This window comes from Columba livia, chromosome Z, assembly GCF_036013475.1.
Source record: "Columba livia isolate bColLiv1 breed racing homer chromosome Z, bColLiv1.pat.W.v2, whole genome shotgun sequence".
NCBI classification, from domain to species: Eukaryota; Metazoa; Chordata; class Aves; order Columbiformes; family Columbidae; genus Columba; species Columba livia.
The window spans coordinates 19,257,066-19,276,734 of NC_088642.1; the positions used below are offsets into that span (position 1 = coordinate 19,257,066).

General features: G+C 43.9%; 1 protein-coding gene across 11 annotated transcripts in view; it reads right to left on the minus strand.

Annotated features, from left to right (window-relative positions):
• Positions 1 to 857: 857 nt before the first annotated feature.
• The window catches only part of PDZD2 (PDZ domain containing 2), a 206,103-nt gene continuing 187,291 nt past the window's right edge, over positions 858 to 19,669 (minus strand). For all 11 annotated transcript variants that reach the window (XM_065047500.1, XM_065047499.1, XM_065047494.1 and 8 more), the window contains 6 exons: positions 14,865 to 18,474; positions 13,838 to 13,955; positions 10,957 to 11,058; positions 8,257 to 8,527; positions 6,385 to 6,519; positions 858 to 5,005 (listed from right to left, as the gene is read on the minus strand). In XM_065047500.1, the coding sequence (XP_064903572.1) occupies positions 4,839 to 5,005; positions 6,385 to 6,519; positions 8,257 to 8,527; positions 10,957 to 11,058; positions 13,838 to 13,955; positions 14,865 to 18,474 (4,403 nt within the window). In that variant the 3' untranslated portion in view covers positions 858 to 4,838. The remainder of the gene's footprint in view (positions 5,006 to 6,384; positions 6,520 to 8,256; positions 8,528 to 10,956; positions 11,059 to 13,837; positions 13,956 to 14,864; positions 18,475 to 19,669) is intronic.

The window sequence follows — 19,669 nt, forward strand, 5'->3', positions numbered from 1 at the left end:
CTCTACTCTGCCCTGGTGAGACCGCATCTGGAATATTGTGTCCAGTTCTGGGCCCCTGGAACGGGCTGCCCAAGGAGATTGCGGCTTCTCCTTCTCTGGAGACATTCAAAGCCCACCTGGGCACATTCCTGTGTAACCTCATCTAGGTGTTCCTGCTCTGGCAGGATTGGACTAGGTGATCTTTGAGGTCCTTTCCACTCTCTAACATTCTGTGATTCTTTGATTCTATGAACACTTGATGGAAACTCCCCTAGTTTGGAGATTAGGGCATCTAGCTCCCAGCCTGAGCTCTACTCTATGCGCAGACAGGTCACCTCCAGCCCAGCCCACACTGCTGGCTCACTGCAGTTTTGGAGGGGAGATTATCCCCAGGTGAGGTGGATGATAGGAACAAATACCAGTCTAGGACTAGCTGTATATACGTGTTACCTATACATACAACCCATTCCCTCAGGGGCTGGGCAGGAGGTACAGTTTATAGGTGATGTGCTGCAGTGACCGCTGCTCTTGGTGAAAAGTCTACATTTCACCTTTGCCATCCACATTTTCCTTCCAAAGGGGCAGGAAAAAACAAAATGCATATTTGCTTTGAAGATATTGAAGCAAGTCCTACAAAACACCTTCTAACACGTCTTAAATGCATTAAGCCCCTTCACAGTGAATGACAGTTCTTAGAGAGTGGTATTTTACCAGATACTTAACAGCTTAGATGGTATTTAACAGCTCATATGCACATCTGGACAGCATTAACACTTAGTCTTCGACTGTGGTCTCCCAGACAACCTTGTCCCTGCAATGTCAGTTCCAGCTGTGGACCAGGCAGACTTTGGCGTAAGAGAAATAAATATCCAGACGAGTACTAAGGATACCATTTATTTCCAAAATCACTAAAAACCTGAAACAAAACAGTTTATGGCAATACAGATTTACATAACAGAGACAGCAAATTGAAAAATGTACAATCTATTTCATGTTATTGCACTCACTTTTTTTTTGTAATATACAAGGCATATTAAACAGTTTTCATTAAAAGAAGTTTTATTTATATAAATAAAAGTGTAAATATACAATATCATACAATAAGTGTATCAGCCTAACACTCAAAACCTAACTACAGTGGGATCCCCATTTCTCATATAATCTAGTCTACTGCTTATCAATAGTTCCACGTATACATTTATATCCCCTAAATGTAGAACCAGGTAAACATTCCCATCTGGGAATAGTTCCTTCAGACTTTGACAAGAACCACTGCAGAACATTAACTAGAGTTAGGTGAAGATCATTAGAAAATATTAATCACTCGACTGCTTATTAATACTTACCTGCCCTCATATTTTCTCTCTCTCTTTTTTTTTTTTTTAAAAAAGAAAATGATCAGATGTTGCTCCCTCCCTAATTTAGGCCTAATCTCACAGTTTTTAATACAGATGCAAATCCCCACAGAAGCTGGAAAAAGCTTCCAGATACAAAAGGCTGCAAAACATGCAATGGCAGTATCTCACCAGAGCCCACTCTCACATCCAGGATGTGACCCAGGACTTCAGGTCCCTGGTGAAGAGTTGTGGACCAAGTCTGTAATTTCATCCTGAGTTTTTGGTCTTCCAAGATGCAACTTACAGTCTCTGGAGAGTCACTGCTCTCCTAGAGCCTGGCCAACCCTGCAGCATGGCAAAGAATCACTATGGGGACCCATATGCAAACAGCAAGGCCAAAAATGCTCGTGAACCTACTGAGTAATGATGAATGAATGCAATGCCCTTTGTCACTTTGGTGTAACCAGGCTCTTAGAAAGAGTATTTACTTTGCCAGGTGCATAACCAAAGGTTCACCACATCTGTTTGGTCTGTTCATCCTGTCTGAAACAAAGCAGACCCAGACTGCCTAAATCCTGGCACTTTTGTGGGGAAAGTCACCCCAACAGAGACATCAGGAAATGCAACTGTAGTCATATCAACACCGGTACCATCAGAAAAGATGTTTCTTGTTCTTTCACAAAACAAACAAATTATTTTCTGGAACAGAAACAATCGGGGTTAAATATTCTTCTTTTTCTTGCTGTAATGTTAGTAGAAAAGTCTATCATTCTATCCATAGTAACTATCTGACTTAAAACACTAAACCTATCTTTTAAATTATAGCCACTACTGAATCACACACAAAAATCCCCCCCTCTTTTTGCCGTTACTCAGCCAACACATATCTACGTGCATGTAAAATAAAATACCAAACAGTATTCGATTACTGAAAACTGAAAGCCTTCTAAATCACTCACAATAAACAGTACCTGCAAATAAGCATCTGAAAATATTTACCACCTATCATCTTAAAGCACCTCAAATTAAGTTTAATTTACAAAATGAAGACTTTACCTTTGAGCTCACACCAGTTTAGAAGCAAGAGAGACATACACCTCCCTGCGTTGGAACCTCCAAAATTTCAAACTGCGGACTGAAAAAAAAAAGCCATTTCCTAAAACACAACTGTGACCACATTAAAGCAGCAAAAACTCAGTACTGCGCTTGTACGTATTATGTGTATACAGGTATGTATTCACTACGCTGCATTAAATTCCACATGCATTTTATGTATCTATTATACACGCTATTGCAATCAGATTTGGGTCACTCCTGAAGAAAGCCTTGCCATTTAATTGTCATTGCCAAATGTCTTCTCCCTGTTTTTCAGCAACTATGCAGGGGTAACCTCTTGTATCCTAGCACAGGCTGACAACCTCATTGTGGTCCTCTGACCCAAAAAGCTGCATCCTCCTGAAGCCTCTCCCACCATGGAGGTGACCGGAGGCAAGGACCAGTCCCGATGGAGTGACTGAGCTTTAGGGTCACAGGGGACCCAGTTCCACTGTTCTTTCATAGCACTGAACCTGAATTGGTTTCCACAGAAATCCTGCAGGCAAAGCAGCTATTGGAATATGTACAAAATTGTCTTTCCTGTAACCAAAAGTTGCATCTCTCCCTTGATTCACATGCTAATATGTCACTGAAAAATAATTAAATTTATTCATTTTCAGGGAAATATTGCACAGCTTTTCTGCTTGCCTGGTCTCAGGTTGCTTTGCAGAACTGAATTTTCCTCTGCACGTCATGAGTTGCAGTCTAATGAAGCTGTCACAGAAATGAAGCGAAGCGAGTGCTCCACTAACCTGGAGGCATTGCTCCAAGCACTGCTGAATAAATCTAAATAAACTGAACTACAGTATGATCTTGGTGCAGGGCCAAGCGACAAGCCCAGACCTTTATGCAGCAGCTACGCAGTGCCTTGGCTCACTAGAAACACAGGCAGCACTTTAGATCTGGACCATCTCCAGGCTGAAAGCTCTTCACGCTGGGCAGGGTGGCTGCAACAGTCTCCAGCCTAATGTGACAAACAACCTGAGCACTCTGGAACAAACAACTTATCCTCAGCTGAGAAGGACACTGGCCCTTTCCCTCCTGTATCTCTTTTATGTTGTTTAGCTATCATAGAAGTAAGAGTCTAACCTCTTGCACCCACACACTCTCCTGCCAGCACGGCAGATTACAAATAACACTCAGCAGCATGCTCTGCTACTGGTGCCTCTACCGTGAGTAGAGGTGAGAAAATCAAAAAGAAATGCTCACACACTGCAACCGTGTCAGTTTTGCTGTATCTAACAGCACGGTTTCTCCCATCTACACAAACAGTGTTCACTTTCGTCATCCAGAATGCTCAGCGTCAGCATCTTCCTGACACAGCCAGCTGTACTTATATCTTACACACATACCCTCACCCACTCTCACACAAGCAAAAATAAATACTGGACAAGAGAAGACAAAAAAGAGCAATTAAAAGCCACCACAAATATAGCCAGTTCAGACTTAACACGTTGAAATCCCTCCTGCAGCCAAATAAAAGCAGCCTGGCTTTCAGATGTGCTTTGTGATCGCTTAAGTCTATGAGATCTGCAAGAGCTCAGCACACAAAATAACCCCTCTTTTTTTTTTAAAGAAAAATTTTTTTAAGGTCTCTAACATTGCAAACCTTAAATATGAAAATTCAGACCCCAATTTTTATTGCTCCCATTTTAATCATAACTAACAGCTCAGTCTACACCTTGGTGGGCATGATGCTCTTGCTCACAGATTTCTACCACATTAATGCCAAGTGCTTTCAGATACAAGTTACATCTAAAATTCAATTCAATTGTGGTGGATGGCGAGTCAGTTCATCAGTTTTTAGAACTCATGAACTGACTCGGCATTCACCACAATTGAAGGACTTTCCAGTTTTGCAATAAAATGCTGATGTTTTAGGCATTAAAATTGTGCAAAATTAAACTCTTTTGTCATGCATTTCTAGTAAAACTGCACTTAGAAGAATAAAGTGAGATTGTTCCAGACATTCTCTTATTACAACAGAAAAGGACCAGACCCTTAGTCAGTGTTCTGAAGCCTTATTACAGCTGCGTTATACAGTACAGTCTAAATACCCATCCTTGTCAACAGGATGGCAACCAACAAGTTATACTCCCTCTGCAGATACTAAATCTATCGGGGACAGGCACAGTGTTATTTATCTCAGTCAAAATATTTAAAATCAAACCCAGGAGAGGTCTTGAAGTTCCATTAAAACTGCCACATAATACAAAAGTGTCTCTAACATTTGGCTTCCTTCATCCTTGATAATTAGGTGAGATTTTATGATGCTCTTCACGCGCTTGCTCAGTGGTTCTCCAAGGCTCTTAGCACCTCTCTGTAGAGTATTAAGACACTTCTGTGTTGGTTTTAGAATCAAAAAACAGCTTCCAGCCAGTTTTAAATCTTTTCTCTTAGTAAGTGTCACTAGATCTAATGCTTCCATCACACTGAAGTTCTGCGTTTTCTGATCAGTAACTGTACAGGGCCTTCTGGTACAGATTTAATAACGTTCCAGGCATCGTAATGCATGAGGCCAAGTAATGATTTTCCACTAACAGCAAGAATTTCATCTCCAGTTTCTATGTTTCCAGATTGCTCTGCAGCACCACCTAGGAGCAAATGGAGAAAAAGTCAGTGTGAAAAAAAAAAAGTAAACCCACAACAATTTGCTTTCCACTGTGATGAACAGCAAATAAACCATTTTTCCAAGAGTGGCAGTTTCAGTACAAGTCACTTACGTTCCGCTCAGCTCTAGCAATCTAACCTATGCTGTGTCATACAGAAAATGTTATTTTAACCAAGATAAATCCTTGTTCTCAGAAAAAGGTCTGCCTTGAAGGAAGCAGCACGAGTGCATGAAATATGCTGTACTTTACCCCTGCAGCTGTAAGAAAACCTGATCGATAAAGTAAACATACTGCTTGTACGTAGCATGGATGTATTTTCTCAAACAGAATTTTAATATGGTAATAAGTAGACAACAGACTAGATTTTCAAACCTGGATAACAAGGATGAACAAACCAAACATGGGTAGCAAAGTTAGGACAAACATGACATCGAGAGAAACAGCTCCTAGGAAGGGACACACCCTTCACTGCTCGTGAAAGTAGGTTTTCTGTGATGATAACTGACATCATCAGTCACTGTGGGGAGGGGAGGGGAGGAGAAAAGAGAGGAGCAAGGGACTGTATCTAAAGAGAGAAATTAGTGAGCTCAAAAATTAAACCTGTCCTTTACCCTCTGAATCACCTTCTAAAGAGCGGAAAACAAACACACAGATAAATTGATATGACATTCAGAAAATATCAGCCTTTTTTCCTTGATGAGAGAATATACCTCTGAAAACTAATCCTGTATAAATGCCGCAAACCTGCAGCTTCAGTGAGAGCTTCATCTTCCTTAGAAAGTGCTATATTTTTCGCTAAACTGAATCCCAGACTAAGACATCAAAATCACAGCATACTTCTGGGATGGGTTTCCTTTTGACACATGGTTCATTTAACTTTACCTGCCCACAAACAGAGCATCCAAGAGTGGCATATGAATACCACCTATTATTGGTAAAAGCCAATACTGATATCTAAGGAAAAAAAGGTAAAACTACTAACTGAGTACAATGCAGGATGGTGCTTTGGAACCACACTGATTATCTCTTAGAAAAGAGAATTGGATAAAAAGCGTGAACTTCTCAAACTGTTACGTACTATATTGCTGCTGTAATTTAATGTATAGAATAGTTGATATGCCCAGTAAGCAACTGCATCATATTTAGTAAATCTGCACCACAAACTTCTATGAGCAGATGCAACATGTAGCCATTCCCAGGAGCGTCTGTTTTAATGACCACTTTGTCTAGTAAATGCTAAAAAACAAAGGTCACAAACCCAAAGCTTGCTTCAAAAACATCAAGTCCAGAGGTAAAATGTCTGTACAATGCACAAAAGGGTAACCAGAACAATATCCACTGTATTTGCGTGCTTGTAGTACCTTTAAATATTCTTTTCACAAGTAAGGGTCTGTCTCCAGCAATGGAAGCTTTTCCACCATCAAGACTGAATCCCAAGCCAGCAGAGGTTTTCAATAATTCAACACAGATTACATCATCCATATCCAGGCTTGGATCTATGACACAAGATACGCAGCATATTGTTATATGGTTAACAGAAAATGACAAGTTTAGCAAACTTAGTAAATGACTCTAAACATCAACAAAATAACTAAAAAATCCAAAAACACTGAGTGACGAGCATTTATTTTTCTTTCAGTTGCTCCCACTTGCTTACTCAATGAGCCACATCTTTTAAAAAAGCAGTAATGAATGAAACATTACATTAAACAAATGTGTTACATCCTCTTAAGTAAAAGTTTCTAATCACCACTAGTGTGAATAATCATTTTTGGTCTCACGTGTATGGAAATAACCACGATTACCTGAACGTGCATGCTGCCTTCTATGTAGCAGACATTTTTATAATGCAATATTGCTGTAGCTGACATAAAACACGGTTTTGCTTCAGAGGAAATAAATCTACAGTTTGGAAATCAGGGCCTTCTTTGCCCTGTGTGAACATCAAAATTACGCAGTCTGAACTATCACAAATTACTGCTACTGTTATCTGAAACAACTTTAAACGTTATTGAAAATATCTGAAGCTGTGCTTTGCCTTCAAGATGGAAATACATTAATAATAACTCAATACTGTTGATTATAACATTATGTTGCCCCCTAGTGCCTGCACCCAGCAGATGTTCTGCATCTGTCAACGACCAGGACACAGCGAGTTAAGGGTAGAAATGCCTTCTCTAGTAATTACATGTGTTCTATCCATGGGAGCAATCCCAGAAAGAATGATCCATTCATTTACAGAGTGCTTCCTATTTCTTTTAGGCCGTATTACAAAGCTGTACTATAAATCCCGGTGAAAGCATAAAACAATAAAAATGCTACAGAAAAAACCCAAACCAGTAACGATTGTGGGTTAAAAATGGGTGAGGGCAGCTCCATGTCCGCGTTTTGGGTGGTCTCTGCTGAGTGCCTGGTACTGCCCTGGAAGGCCAGGGAAGCCACAACACCAGGTCTGTCAGCAGCTACTGTAACCACTGCCCACCCCACCCAGGGACCCTGCAGGACTGAAGCAGGTCATCCCCTGCTCCCGAAGCTGCAGCACGCAGACAGGTAACAAAGGGGTTTCTCCTAATTCTACAAAAATTGGAGGGATCTGTTTGTAACACCCCAAGTGCAGCCTTCATGCTGGCATGCTGCTTTGTTCCCAAACAGGAACTTGCCATTCCACTCATAGGTCTGCACTTAAACCATTTATTCCTAGTTTCCTGTGGGATGGCTGACTTGGATTTGGCTTAGCTCCATTTACTGTCATACGAAAATATTTTTTTCTATGTTTTTAGTAGAAACAGGATGAAAACTGCTGTTACAAAGGGGCAAGCTCCGTCCCTATGCATAACAAAATGCAGGGTTTGGAGGTTTTTTTGAGGTTGGTTTTATTTCTTTTTTTCTTTTTTAGTCATTTGCTTTCTTTCACTGACTACTGTTATTACTTAAAATTAGTTTATCCTGGATTGCAAGAATATGTGGAATCACTAACTTCAGTAGAAATTGGATTAGGCCCTGAATGTCCTTCTAAGTTTCTGCCTAGTTATGATATTGAAAAAAAACAAACCAAACCAAAACCAAACTGCTCCAAAGAGAACAAATAAAATTTAAAGGTAATTTCATTTGCTGCCTTCGATTGCATAAGGCACAGACACTTTTAATCTAAAACACATGGACATCATGGATATTTTCCCTTCAGTCTGCTCTGCAAGGGAATCTTTCCAGCTGTTCTTGGACAAAGATCATACCTGTTCCTATTGCCATGGAAACATCCCTTCCAGACCCCACACATTTTTTGCCAGTAGCTGATATCTCAAGTCTGGAGAAGTTGTTTGCTTTGTCTTTTTCCTTCTGGATGACAATGACCGCATATTTGTATAGTCTTGCCTGATGAAGAGTATTCAGGACATCCCCGTGGACTGAACTTGCAAGAGACTTGCCGTTGATTGACAGAACAAGATCTCCTCGATGAATAGTTCCTTCTTGAGATGCAACTCCCTTTGAAAACACTCTGTGCACCTACAACAAAAATTTCAGCTTCAGGATGCAGTGACCTCACGACCACACATGGTGTTCTACAGGCCAAGGAGAGCACGGGGACTCTACCAAAGTCTGCAATCAGTGCCCACTGCCTGGATATCAAGCACACGACATTTGCTCCAATGAACATCCTCAAGTATTACACTAAGGCCTACGTGACTGGCCAAGAACTGTAGTGAGAGATGGTGGTGCAAGCAGAGGAAAAGATGCTATTATTGCATGGCCATTTCCAAGCCAAAGACAACCAAAATCAGCTAAAGCATGTAATATCACAAGTCACTCATGTTGTCACTGAACGCCTCAAGGTCTTCAATTAACGTACTTCCAAGCAACAGACAGATTAAATCCACATCCTTGTTATATCAAACACCAAGAACAACACTGCGGTGTGCGATACCCACTCCTCAAATTCCCACTGTCTGGGACACACATCCTGTGCTGTTTTCAAACACATACTTCTAAGTGGTGCGCATCATCTGTGCAAAGATGTACAAGTATTTAATTGTCCATCTCAATTTGGCTGATCAACTACCATGTAAATAGATGCAAATGGGTGACTTAGTGGCTTGAAATGCGTTTTTTCTACAGAGGATATATTCCATTCAGAGTTGACTAAAATTTAAGTAAACTCCAAAAAAGTGCAGTTGAGACTTCGTTGTGTGCCATTTACATAAAAGGAACTGACTAAAAGACTCAAGACCCAGTATTTCAAGACTTGCCTATCAGGCACTGTAATTGTAGCAGCCAGAGTATGGCTTACCATGTTCTAGGTCCACTGGGCAAAAGCTCAAGGCAGCAAATCTGTGGACACAATTCTGCATGGCATTTTCTCTAGGAATTTCTCCTGATACCCAGACAACAGAGAGGAGTCAGAAGTCCTCTGGCTCCATTTATGTCTCTCTTTGCAGGGCCACGCTGAGATGGGCACCTGAAACAACCTTACAGATCCAAGGACATAAATTTCCAGCCAGTCTCAGCAGGCATTCAAAACTGGAATAACAGCCTCAATGACAGATACAGACACCCAAAGGCACGAGGTAAACTGGATACAGCAGTCATGTCTGAAACATCTGCTGCCTTCCCTCACCTGCTCAACTCCTCCGTACCTTAAAGAGCACTGGGAATTTCTATTTCTGCACCCAACTGTGAGCACAACAGCCCATCTAAGTTACTCAGCATCCAATGCCAACCCTAAACGCCGCCGGCATCCAGAATCCCAGTAGGTCCAGGACGTTAAAAGGTTTCCCACCAGAGAAGCATGCTTTACACACACTCAACAAAGAGGATCTGGAAAGAGCAGGAGCTGATGCTCTTTTGTTCTCATGGCTAACAGCATTCAGCAGAAAGACTTCATCAGCTACTCATCCTGAGAGAGCTCAAGATCATATTTTTGAGTAGTGTCCCAGTACCTAAGTGAGGAGCTCTCTGGGTGGGACACTGTTGAGCCCTCCTCTTGCTCACAGCTGACACTGCGAGTATTTGGACCACAGACAGGGAACACAGCCTTTGTAGGGAGAGAAGCAGAGTTCATTCCCGAGACTGTGACCATGTTGTAGCTGAATGACTGTTCCATGTAAGACATTTCCCTATATTGGTCCTGTCTAAGAGCAAAAACCAGAAGATTCCTGCAATGGCTGCTGCAGACCACAAAGACTGAAGACATGCCCTTCTTCTAATCTCAGCACTTAATGACCTCTCTCTTTCAGGGCAGAATTTAAATGCATAGCCTGCATAAAGGAATTGTCAGACGAGACATGGGTGTCTTGCACTCTTCTGTCTCAATGATCTGTTTTCTAACAGTATACAATTTACTTAGTATCACTGTTTACACACCGACATCCTTTCATGGCAAACAATAACTTTGGTTAAGAATGCTACGGAACAGTTTAAAAAGCAAAACAACACAAACACCAGCCAAAACAGCAATCCTCATTTACCTGCCACCCACAGGTCTTTCTAACACCAGAACAAATTTGTGACATGAAACCCAGAATGTCTGCTGAGGTACAAAGCTGTCATTCTCAGGATTTGCAAAATCCTTCAAAGACTTTGCTGCACAGAGTTTACCTTCAAGGGCTGGGGGTGAAAATCTCCCCTAAATGGCTACATGCACTGCAACTGCATGCAGAATTCTATGTACACACAGATGATTTAGATCTAGCCGATCCTCTCCAGTAACAGACTTTTAAAGACTGAAAAAGTAATTGGCACCCATCTCCAAGAATAAAAATTACGCTTACCAGATGCTCTGTGATTTCAGTAGCAGATGGTATGCAGCCACCTCTGAGAGACACAGTTTTGTGACCGTGAATGACTTGCAGTGAGTCTCGATAAACGACCACTTGATCTGTTCAACAGCCTGCTTTAAAGTGAAGCTTGCTAAAAAATGACTTGCAGGCATCACTTACCGTGACTGATTTCTGTTCCAGATCTGTTCCTCCAGCGACACTGAATCCCAGGCCAGCTCCTTCTTCTTTGTGTAAGACTACAAAGTATGTGTCTTCTTTGCTCTAGCAGAAAAACGGAGGTGGAGGGGAGGAGGAAGGAGAAGAAAAACAAAACCCAAAGATCAAGACCAAGTTCTCACACAAGTGACAAATCCCCACTACCCTCAGACTATGGCAGGTAAAAAAACCCAACAACTCATGGAATTAAAACAGAGACATGAAATGCATTTTCGTTCATGATACAAATGACTAGCAGCCATCCTGAAGAGCTCCTACGACAGCAAATGTTTCTCAGTATGAGGCTAGAAAGCAAAGTCAAAACTAGGACAGTGGAAGGGTACTAAACCTTCAGCAGCCTAGTTTTCACAGGCTATAATGAATTTTGCATTGTTCGACATTTTGCAGTCAAAACTCAGCAGTGCCCATACACCTTTCTAGAGCAAGCTCTGTAATTTCCAGGGAACTACAAACACTTTTCTTCTCTCCTTTCTCCTTCTCCTTGAAAGGCAGTTGCATCAACCTCTTCTCAGCAGTGCTGGACAACCTTGCAAGTAGCACTGACTACAAACTGAAGCTTGGGAAGGTTGGATGGGACAGCAGAACTAACTTTTACTTGGGAGACAAAAGTAAGGAGCTTGTTAGTGATCCGAACAGGTCTAAATGTGCTACTGTAGAAATGGGAGCATCCACCAAAGGAAAGGGACTGGCGCAGGTCTGCACCAGGGCTGAACATGGCCCCAGCTGATTTCTTCACAGCTATGGCCTGCTGCCAAAATGCAGGATTTGCCATGACAGAGAAGCAGTCCTGTCCAGCAAGTCTGGTGCTGTCTGCCGCATGGTTATTAGGACTTAACCAGACACTCTTACAGAGACCACATTTTGTGCTGTAAGGGGGACTATACGCAGGCATCTGGTGGAGTAAGTGGATAGTAACTGACTGCAGGGTAGAGCAGCAGAAGTGGGGACTAGAATGCAGGTATCTCAGCTTTTCCCTGAGATCCCATCCAACACCAGTCATTTCCAGAAACTGCCAACACTGGAATTAATGGCGCATCATTAGAAACCAACCTCCTAATCTATTTAGCATGAAATGACATATTGAGTTCTCTGAACTCAACATTTTGACTCAGCTTTGCCTTTTAATTCCATTTCAAAGGGCACAGAGAACCACAAATATCATTTTTTGACGAAACAACAATCAAATTCTTGCCCCCACTTCGTGCATTTTTACCAAACAGTGGCCCTGGAAGATTTTCTGCATTAGAATCATGCCTGCAATTCACAGAGCCCGTGTCAGAAACCAGTGCCACCCTGCTGCATGTCACTGATCCATCAGCGCTCAAAGAGAGAGGAGCAGTCAGGGCTGACCCTCTCAGTCCACACTCTTCTGGAGATGCTAAGACCCTTCTCACCTGTACTCAAGTGTGAACAGTTTTAAACGAATTTAAACAATAAAATGCCTGTATATTTATTTTTAATATTAGGAGCACTTACTAAATGTTAGCAGTAAATTCAGCACTGTTCAGAGGAAAAGATGATGACAAACTCTATCGCGGGAAGGACTGAGCCTGAATCAGGCAGTTCATCTCATTTTTCAGAAATTGTGTAACTATGAAGAACTGTCCTATTGTACAGTTAAATCCAGCATTTGATTAGCATAAAATTTTCCAGCGTACATGCCAAACTGGGCTTAAATATGGTTAAGAAACTACGCAGACAGGGAGTGCACTCCAAAAAGCATTTAGCTTTATAAATATTTGAGTATTCAGACTTTGAAAGGTGGCATAAATACACAATCTCTGCAAGACCCCATGCAAAATACTTCAATGAACACTTAATTACCTTTGGTCAGAAGGACAATCCAGCCCTAATTTTAACAGTAAACCTACCAAGCCCTCTTGGCTCACCAACCCCTTGGGACTTGCAAGGCTTAGCTATGCTGTCCCTGGAATGAGATAAAGCTGGGTATTTTCAGAAGGTGCTGTTTCCCCCAGCATGTTTAAGGTCTGAAATAGCAACCTTTGTGAATAAGACTCAGGAATGCTCTAAATGCAATTCAGCCAGCAGTTATGCAGACCAGATGTCAGTTTCCCCTCCAGTGCTGTCATTATTTTATCAACTTCTGATGTTAAAAAGATATGGAGGTTCCCCAAAAACACAGAGGGAAGTAATGCTCTGGCAATCATTTCACTTTGGAGGCTTCCTTTAAACACCTGTACAATGAAGCACGTTATCTTAACGCAATAACCAGTTTCCGTGGAGAGAGCAAAAAGGGCACAGGAGTCTCTTACAAACCCTCAGCAGCTGCTTTGTGGTGTTGCAAGCCACCAGTTCAGCACTAAACAAGACGAATTTCATTTCCACAATTACAGCTTCTAACAAAATGTGGGTGCTTCCAAGCACAGAGAGGAGCTGAGCTACTCCTGCATGGTGGGGAAAGTGAGTCTGACCCAGACGGTTGGTGGAAAGCTAAAATTCTGATGTGCAGTTATTGGCAAAACCAGGAGTTTCTCAGTTATAATAATGACTCAAACGGAGGCATACTTCTACACTTAAACTATGTCTATTCATTGTGGCTCAAAACTGCTTTTCCACTGGAGAAACAATACCCTTTCACACACAAATGCCATTTAAATGTATTATGTATTATTACATATGCATTATTATGTATGTGTTATGTATAGCAGGCATTTGAAAACCAGCATTAATAAGATCACCATCAACTGTAACATTCCACAGGAGTCCTGGAGGAGCTCAAAATTGTTTAGAAGAGATTTTATCTTCCAGTAAGAAAACCCTTAAAAATATCACCTATAACCTACTTTCATCTTCTGGATTTTACCTTTACTTGTGTTTTGACTTCTTGGAGCATAGCAGCAACATCACATTTTGGTACAACCGTTGACAAAACAGACTGCAGTTTTTGCTGGTCCAGGCTTGAGATGAGCAGCTGATCAAAGCTTAAATGAATAGAAAAGTGTAAAAGACAGCTTTAAATTCCTAGACCATGTACATTTCAGGTACACGATGTAGTTTGCCTTAGGGTAAATGATGCTAGCTCATTAAAAAGCAGGAATCTCAAAAGCAGGTCAGAAATGGTGTATGCTGGGAGAACGGGAAGGGGCAGATACAACAATTCACGAATAACTTTGAAAAATCCGTCTCCATTCTGTTCCCCTCCTCCGTCCCAACGGTTTTAGCAACAGACACTAACAAAAACACGGAGACAGCTACATCTGAGGACTGCTTCTGGCAGGACAACAAGCTCGTTTGTCACCGCAGGCTGTGCTGGCAGCCAGCGCTGTGCAGCCTTCCCTCCAGAGCAGCTGCTGTGCCGCAATGTGGCCAAAACCTGACCAAAACCAGAAAGAAGGGACACAGAAACAGAGCCTGGCCTTGCCAGGATAGAGCATTTCATGGATAGGACAAGGGGTAGCAGTTTTAAACTAATGGAAAGGAGATTCTGGCTGGAGATAAGGAAGAAACTTTTTACAATGAGGGCGGTGAAACACGCAGAGAAGTGGTCGATGCCCCATCCCTGGAGACATTCCAGGCCAGGGTGGATGGGGCTCTGAGCACCCTGATCTGGTTGGAGATGTCCCTGCTCATGGCAGGGGGATCGGACTAGATGAGCTTTAAGGTCCCCCGCCAACCCAAACGATCCTACGATTCTATGATCCTGTACTGAAGCGTGTGTGCCATCATGCATTAAAATAACATGAAGGACGGCACCCTGAATTGTGAGGGGAATGGCATCTGGGGCAAAGCTGAAAGGTGCTGTGGGGTGGACATGGGGCAATGAGAAAATTTCACCTCAGGGGAGGCTTATGGGATGAAAACAAAACTGCGGCCACAAAGCTGACACCAACCTGATGGACCAGCTCTTTTCTGAGCGCTCCCCATCCGGAGACCTGCCATGGGGCACGTCGTCATCCGAAGCGGAGCCTGGAGTCCCCGAGCCACTGTCCCGAGGGCTGCTGGCACAAGTCCCTCTCGCGCCCACCTCAGCAGGGCCGCCCCGGCTGGACAGGGCTGCGTTGCTCCGGCCAGGCAAGCCAAGGGCTCTGCGGGGTGTGATTTCCAGCTCTGTCTTGAAGCATACGGGTGGTGGCGGCCCCGAGAAGCCCTCTGCACACAACTTGTCCAGGTCGGGCATGCTGAGGGCCCTCAGCTCCCGCAGTCGGGAGCGGGACAGCGGCGGCCGCCCCAGGCCCCGGCTGCGGCGTGTCTGTGAGGCAGAGGGGGGAAAGGCGTCTGCGTCTGCCCCAGCGCTGTCCTTCTCGCTCTTCTGGGCCTTTCCTTCCCCCTTGCTGCCCTCTGCCACTCGAGTGGGCTCTGCACTGGTGTGAGCCTTGGCCATGGCGGTGGCCGGGCTCAGGCTGCCGCCGTAGGAGCTCAAGCTGCGCCGCAAGGCCCGTGGTGTCTCAGCAGGGCTGGCTGCAGCGGCCATTGCACCACATGACCTCCTGGAGAGGGGAGACCTCATAGCTGAGTGAGTATCAATTGCCTTCACAATGGGCCGGTCAAAATTTGCCAGGTTTTCAAAGGATTTGATCCTCTGTTTGACGGAGAAGGATGAGGTAGGTTCATGTGGCCAGTTCAGCTCGTAGTAGAAGTAATTCCTCTTGAAAATCCTCAGCCTATCGGTGACAGGGTAGCCAATGTCACCCACCGAGGGGGACATGTCATGGATCCTCTGGGTGCTTCTGGACGCGTTTGCTTGCTCCTTCCCTCTCTGGCCATTCGTCAGGTTGAGATGGACCATCTTTAACATCGCTGTCGCTGCCTGGGAGTATTTCTCCTCTGCAGCATCATCCTGGAGTCCTTGTACAGGATGACCCTCTGCAACACGGCATTCCTCCCTCAAGTGACCAGATAACTGGGCTGGCATGGAGTAAGTTCTTGTCACGGGTTTCGATAAGCCATGGAGATTTCTGTCTCTGGCAGTATCCTCATTTGAGAAATACTGCATGCTCCTCATCTCCTCAGTGAGACAAGGCACTTCTGCATTCACCTCTTCTGTTTTCTCCAGCAATGGCAGTTGCAAAAACGATGCTGGTGAGGAAGAGGCAGAGGAGGAGGAGGAAGAGGACGATGAAGAGGAAAGCTTCACCTCAATGAAAGTACGCTGGATCTCCTGCCCTTCCACCTGTTCCTGGTGAACTGCGGGGGACCTCAATGAAGAAGAGCCTCCGGCAGATGGTCCTACATTTTGCAGATATAATTGCTTAAGGTCATCTGCACTGTAGATGCTCTTGATCGTGTTCAGGCCTGTTCCAGGGTTCTCAGTCCTCCCTTTCACATATTCAACTTTTTGTATCCCCTGAGGAGATGAAGTGACTTTGAACTGACCGTCCCTGGCCCTGAAATCATCCAGCTTAGCACCCTTACCCTGACATACCACAGGCTGCATGGAAACTTGCTTTTCTTTTGGCTTTCCCCATGCCTGCTGCAGGTCTGTTAGCTCCTCACAGCCACGCTTCATTTCACCGCTCACTGTTGGGTTGCCAGTGCCATTTAGGAGAGGCAGAAGTGAATCTCCAGAAATGACTAGCGGTGGTTTATTTTCTAGCTCTGACTTCAGAGTCCTTGAGGCTGCTGAAAGGCTCTTGCCAGGATCTGGGCTTGTTGGTGAATTATTAGACAATGATGTTTTCTTCCCAAGGAGTTTTGGGGACAGCTGTGGGGAAACAGAAATCCTTTTCTGATCAGCCCCACTGACTTTGGTAGGATTAATGCCAGAAGAATCTGAATTTGCCTTTGCTTTGCTTTTGATAGTGAACCCCTTTAGTTTTGGTCCTGCTTTGGTCTTCTGGTTATTTAAAAGGGTGTCCATTATACTTTTTTGTGCAATCCCCTTAGACTCCTGACAAGATTTTTTCTGCGAGGATGGGCTGTGCGGTACTGCTGCTCCTTTGCAGTGATTTGTGCCTGAGCTTTGGACTTTTCCATTTGAAGTCCTTCCTGAAGTCACAGAGTTAATTTTCTCATTTTTCCCTGGCAAGTCATGAGTTGCATTAGCCTTTGGATCTTTAGATCTAGTGGGAAAGGGAGACCTGAGTGATATTGCTCTTGGTGATGATGTGTTCACATGATTGCTGTCTGTTTTAGACAAGTTGGACAAACTGTTGGTTTCTCTCTTCACTAAGCAATAACTAACAGCATGACTACAGTCATCAACCGCTGTTTCACTTTCAGATTTGGATCTCTGCTCGTCATGACATCCTTCTTTCTCAAGCAAGTCATTCTCCAAGCCATTGACATTTCCAGCAGAGCAAAAGATTATCTTTTTGCAGTGCAGAGACCCTTCCTCTTCAAAGGATTCACCGCATTTCGTATGTCCATCACTGTTCCCCGCATCCATGTGATCTTCTGTACTTAAGGCACCATTGTTACAGGAAGAGTAAACTTCAGTGATACTGACTGAATTCTTTAGGATGTCTTTTTCTGGCAGGAAAACTGAGGAAGGAGCACACAAGGCTGCAGAGGACACATCCAAACACTGTGAGGGACATGGAGTGGGACCACCATGATCCTCCAAGCCAAGTTTGTTGATGCTTGTCTCCAGTGACCCACACATTGCACAGCCCTCAGTTTGCAAAACTTTGGTGCCATACGGGTGCAGCAGGGACAGAGAGGATGAACTTGTTGCAGATGTGAGATGCTGTTCCTCTGTAGGCTTTTGTGGCTCATTGTTCACGCAACAAATCTCAATTTGCTCCTCATCCGATTCCATTACAGTACAGCTTGCGGAGGCATTAGCAGCAGTGCATGGCCCAGGCAACACCTCATTAGCACTATCGAAGTTTTCTGTGACAGACTCTGTGTCTGAGTGAGAATCCTCTGCAGCTCCGTACATAGATTTTGGAAATGGGTCGCTTCTCTTACCTTGCAGAGAGTTTGCTGCAGGAAACTCATCCTCATTTAAGCTGCTAAAATTCCTAGAATAGTTATTTAAAGAGTTTTTATTCACAGTAAAAAGTTTGCCTGTGTTAATGGAGTCCAACACAGACAGGCCCAAAACTCCCTGTGCATTAGCTTCACAATTCCTAGTTTTTTCCAGCAGCTCCTCCTTGGCTGGCCGTGGCTCAGAACCAGGACAGCCTTCATCAGTCCCACAGCAGCACATCGTGGTGTACTCATCTCGGAGGGGGCTTTCCGCTCGCGACGGGGTGCGCGAGGCCCTGTTCTCGGGAGCACCCATTTGGCTGAGCAAGTCATCGATATCAGTGATGGGGATGGCAGCGCAGTCCTCAGCACGGCTGCTTTTCACAGTACCTTTCTGCATGCCTTTGCTGGTGGCATCAGGTGGCAGTGTTGTTCTCTCTACTATGCAGCTGCCACTAGCACCTTGCAAACCTGCCCCTTCTTGCTTCACAGCACTCAGTTCTTCCTCGGTTGTGAGGATGCTGTTGACATCAGCCTGATTTTGACTGTCTATCCCTGGAGACAGGATGAGGTTTGTGTATCTGCTGACAGCTGCATCAGGAGAAAAATAAACAAAAAAGAAGCAAAATTCTGTCAGATATGGGAAGCAACACACAATACACCAGGTTTTATTACCAAAAATAGACACCCATGCATTCAGACTACATGTTTTCCTTTTGCTCTGCACTCCTCCTATTCTGTAATGATGTTTACAACAACTCAAATTAATCACAACCTGTGTACTTGAGTAGCACACAGGAGGGAGCAATCCACTCAGCCAAGATGAGTAGTCATGACCTGCTTAATTCTCATCTTTGAAATTTCAGCAGTCAAGCAGCCAACTACCAAACTGTCAGTGGGCAGTAAGTTAGGCTGAGTGGTACCACTTCTCATCATTTGTTTGATCGAAGATGCCTCCAATAGATTGCACAGAGTACGCAAAGCCCTGGCATAACAAACAAAGGTGAACAGATAACAACACATTATGAGCTGTGCATAATGAACTTGACTCTGATCATCTCGACACTTCTGCAGGTGTTTAATGTGACATGCATGGGTGATGTTCTACAAGCATTAAGCATATGGGCTTTACTGGCATAGACCTTTCCTTGCTTCCAATACACATTTAACCCACTCTTGGGCAACATGCTGAGCTCCTTGTCACTGCTGCACTCCAACACATTCCAGCTCACCCACTTCTCCAGCTTTTAAATTTCCAGCAATTCATCCTAAGCATCTGCTTGCACCTTTCTACACTACTTTTGGGACACGCATCCCTATTCCAGATGCTTTCTAGAGGCCAGTTACTACCAGATGAGGCCCAGAAAGTACACGGAGAAGGAGGGGTGTATTCACAGAGTCAGCGTGCTTTCCTGCTCACTCCAATGTGCTGGCACATCTCCACAATCCATGCACAAATCTGCGGAATTACCCATAACACTTAGTTTTGGTACCTATGTTAATGAGTGCAGGTTCCCCCTGGAGTCAACAAAGGGGGAGACAACAGAGCAGTTTCAAGTAGGTGGGTTGGGATTTGAAGTACTGCCCTGCATCAGCGTGCTGGTTCACACACTGAAGAGACCCTCTTCTCTGCCAGTGGGGCAGGGTGAGGGGAAGGGTAAAGCAGAAGAGGTGCCTGATAATGGAGTGCTAATATGCCCCTACATCAATGCTATTAGTTTGCAAAAGCCACAGCAATCTGAGGAAACAAGAACAGGACTTTCTGCCAAGACAGGCATTCCTTAAA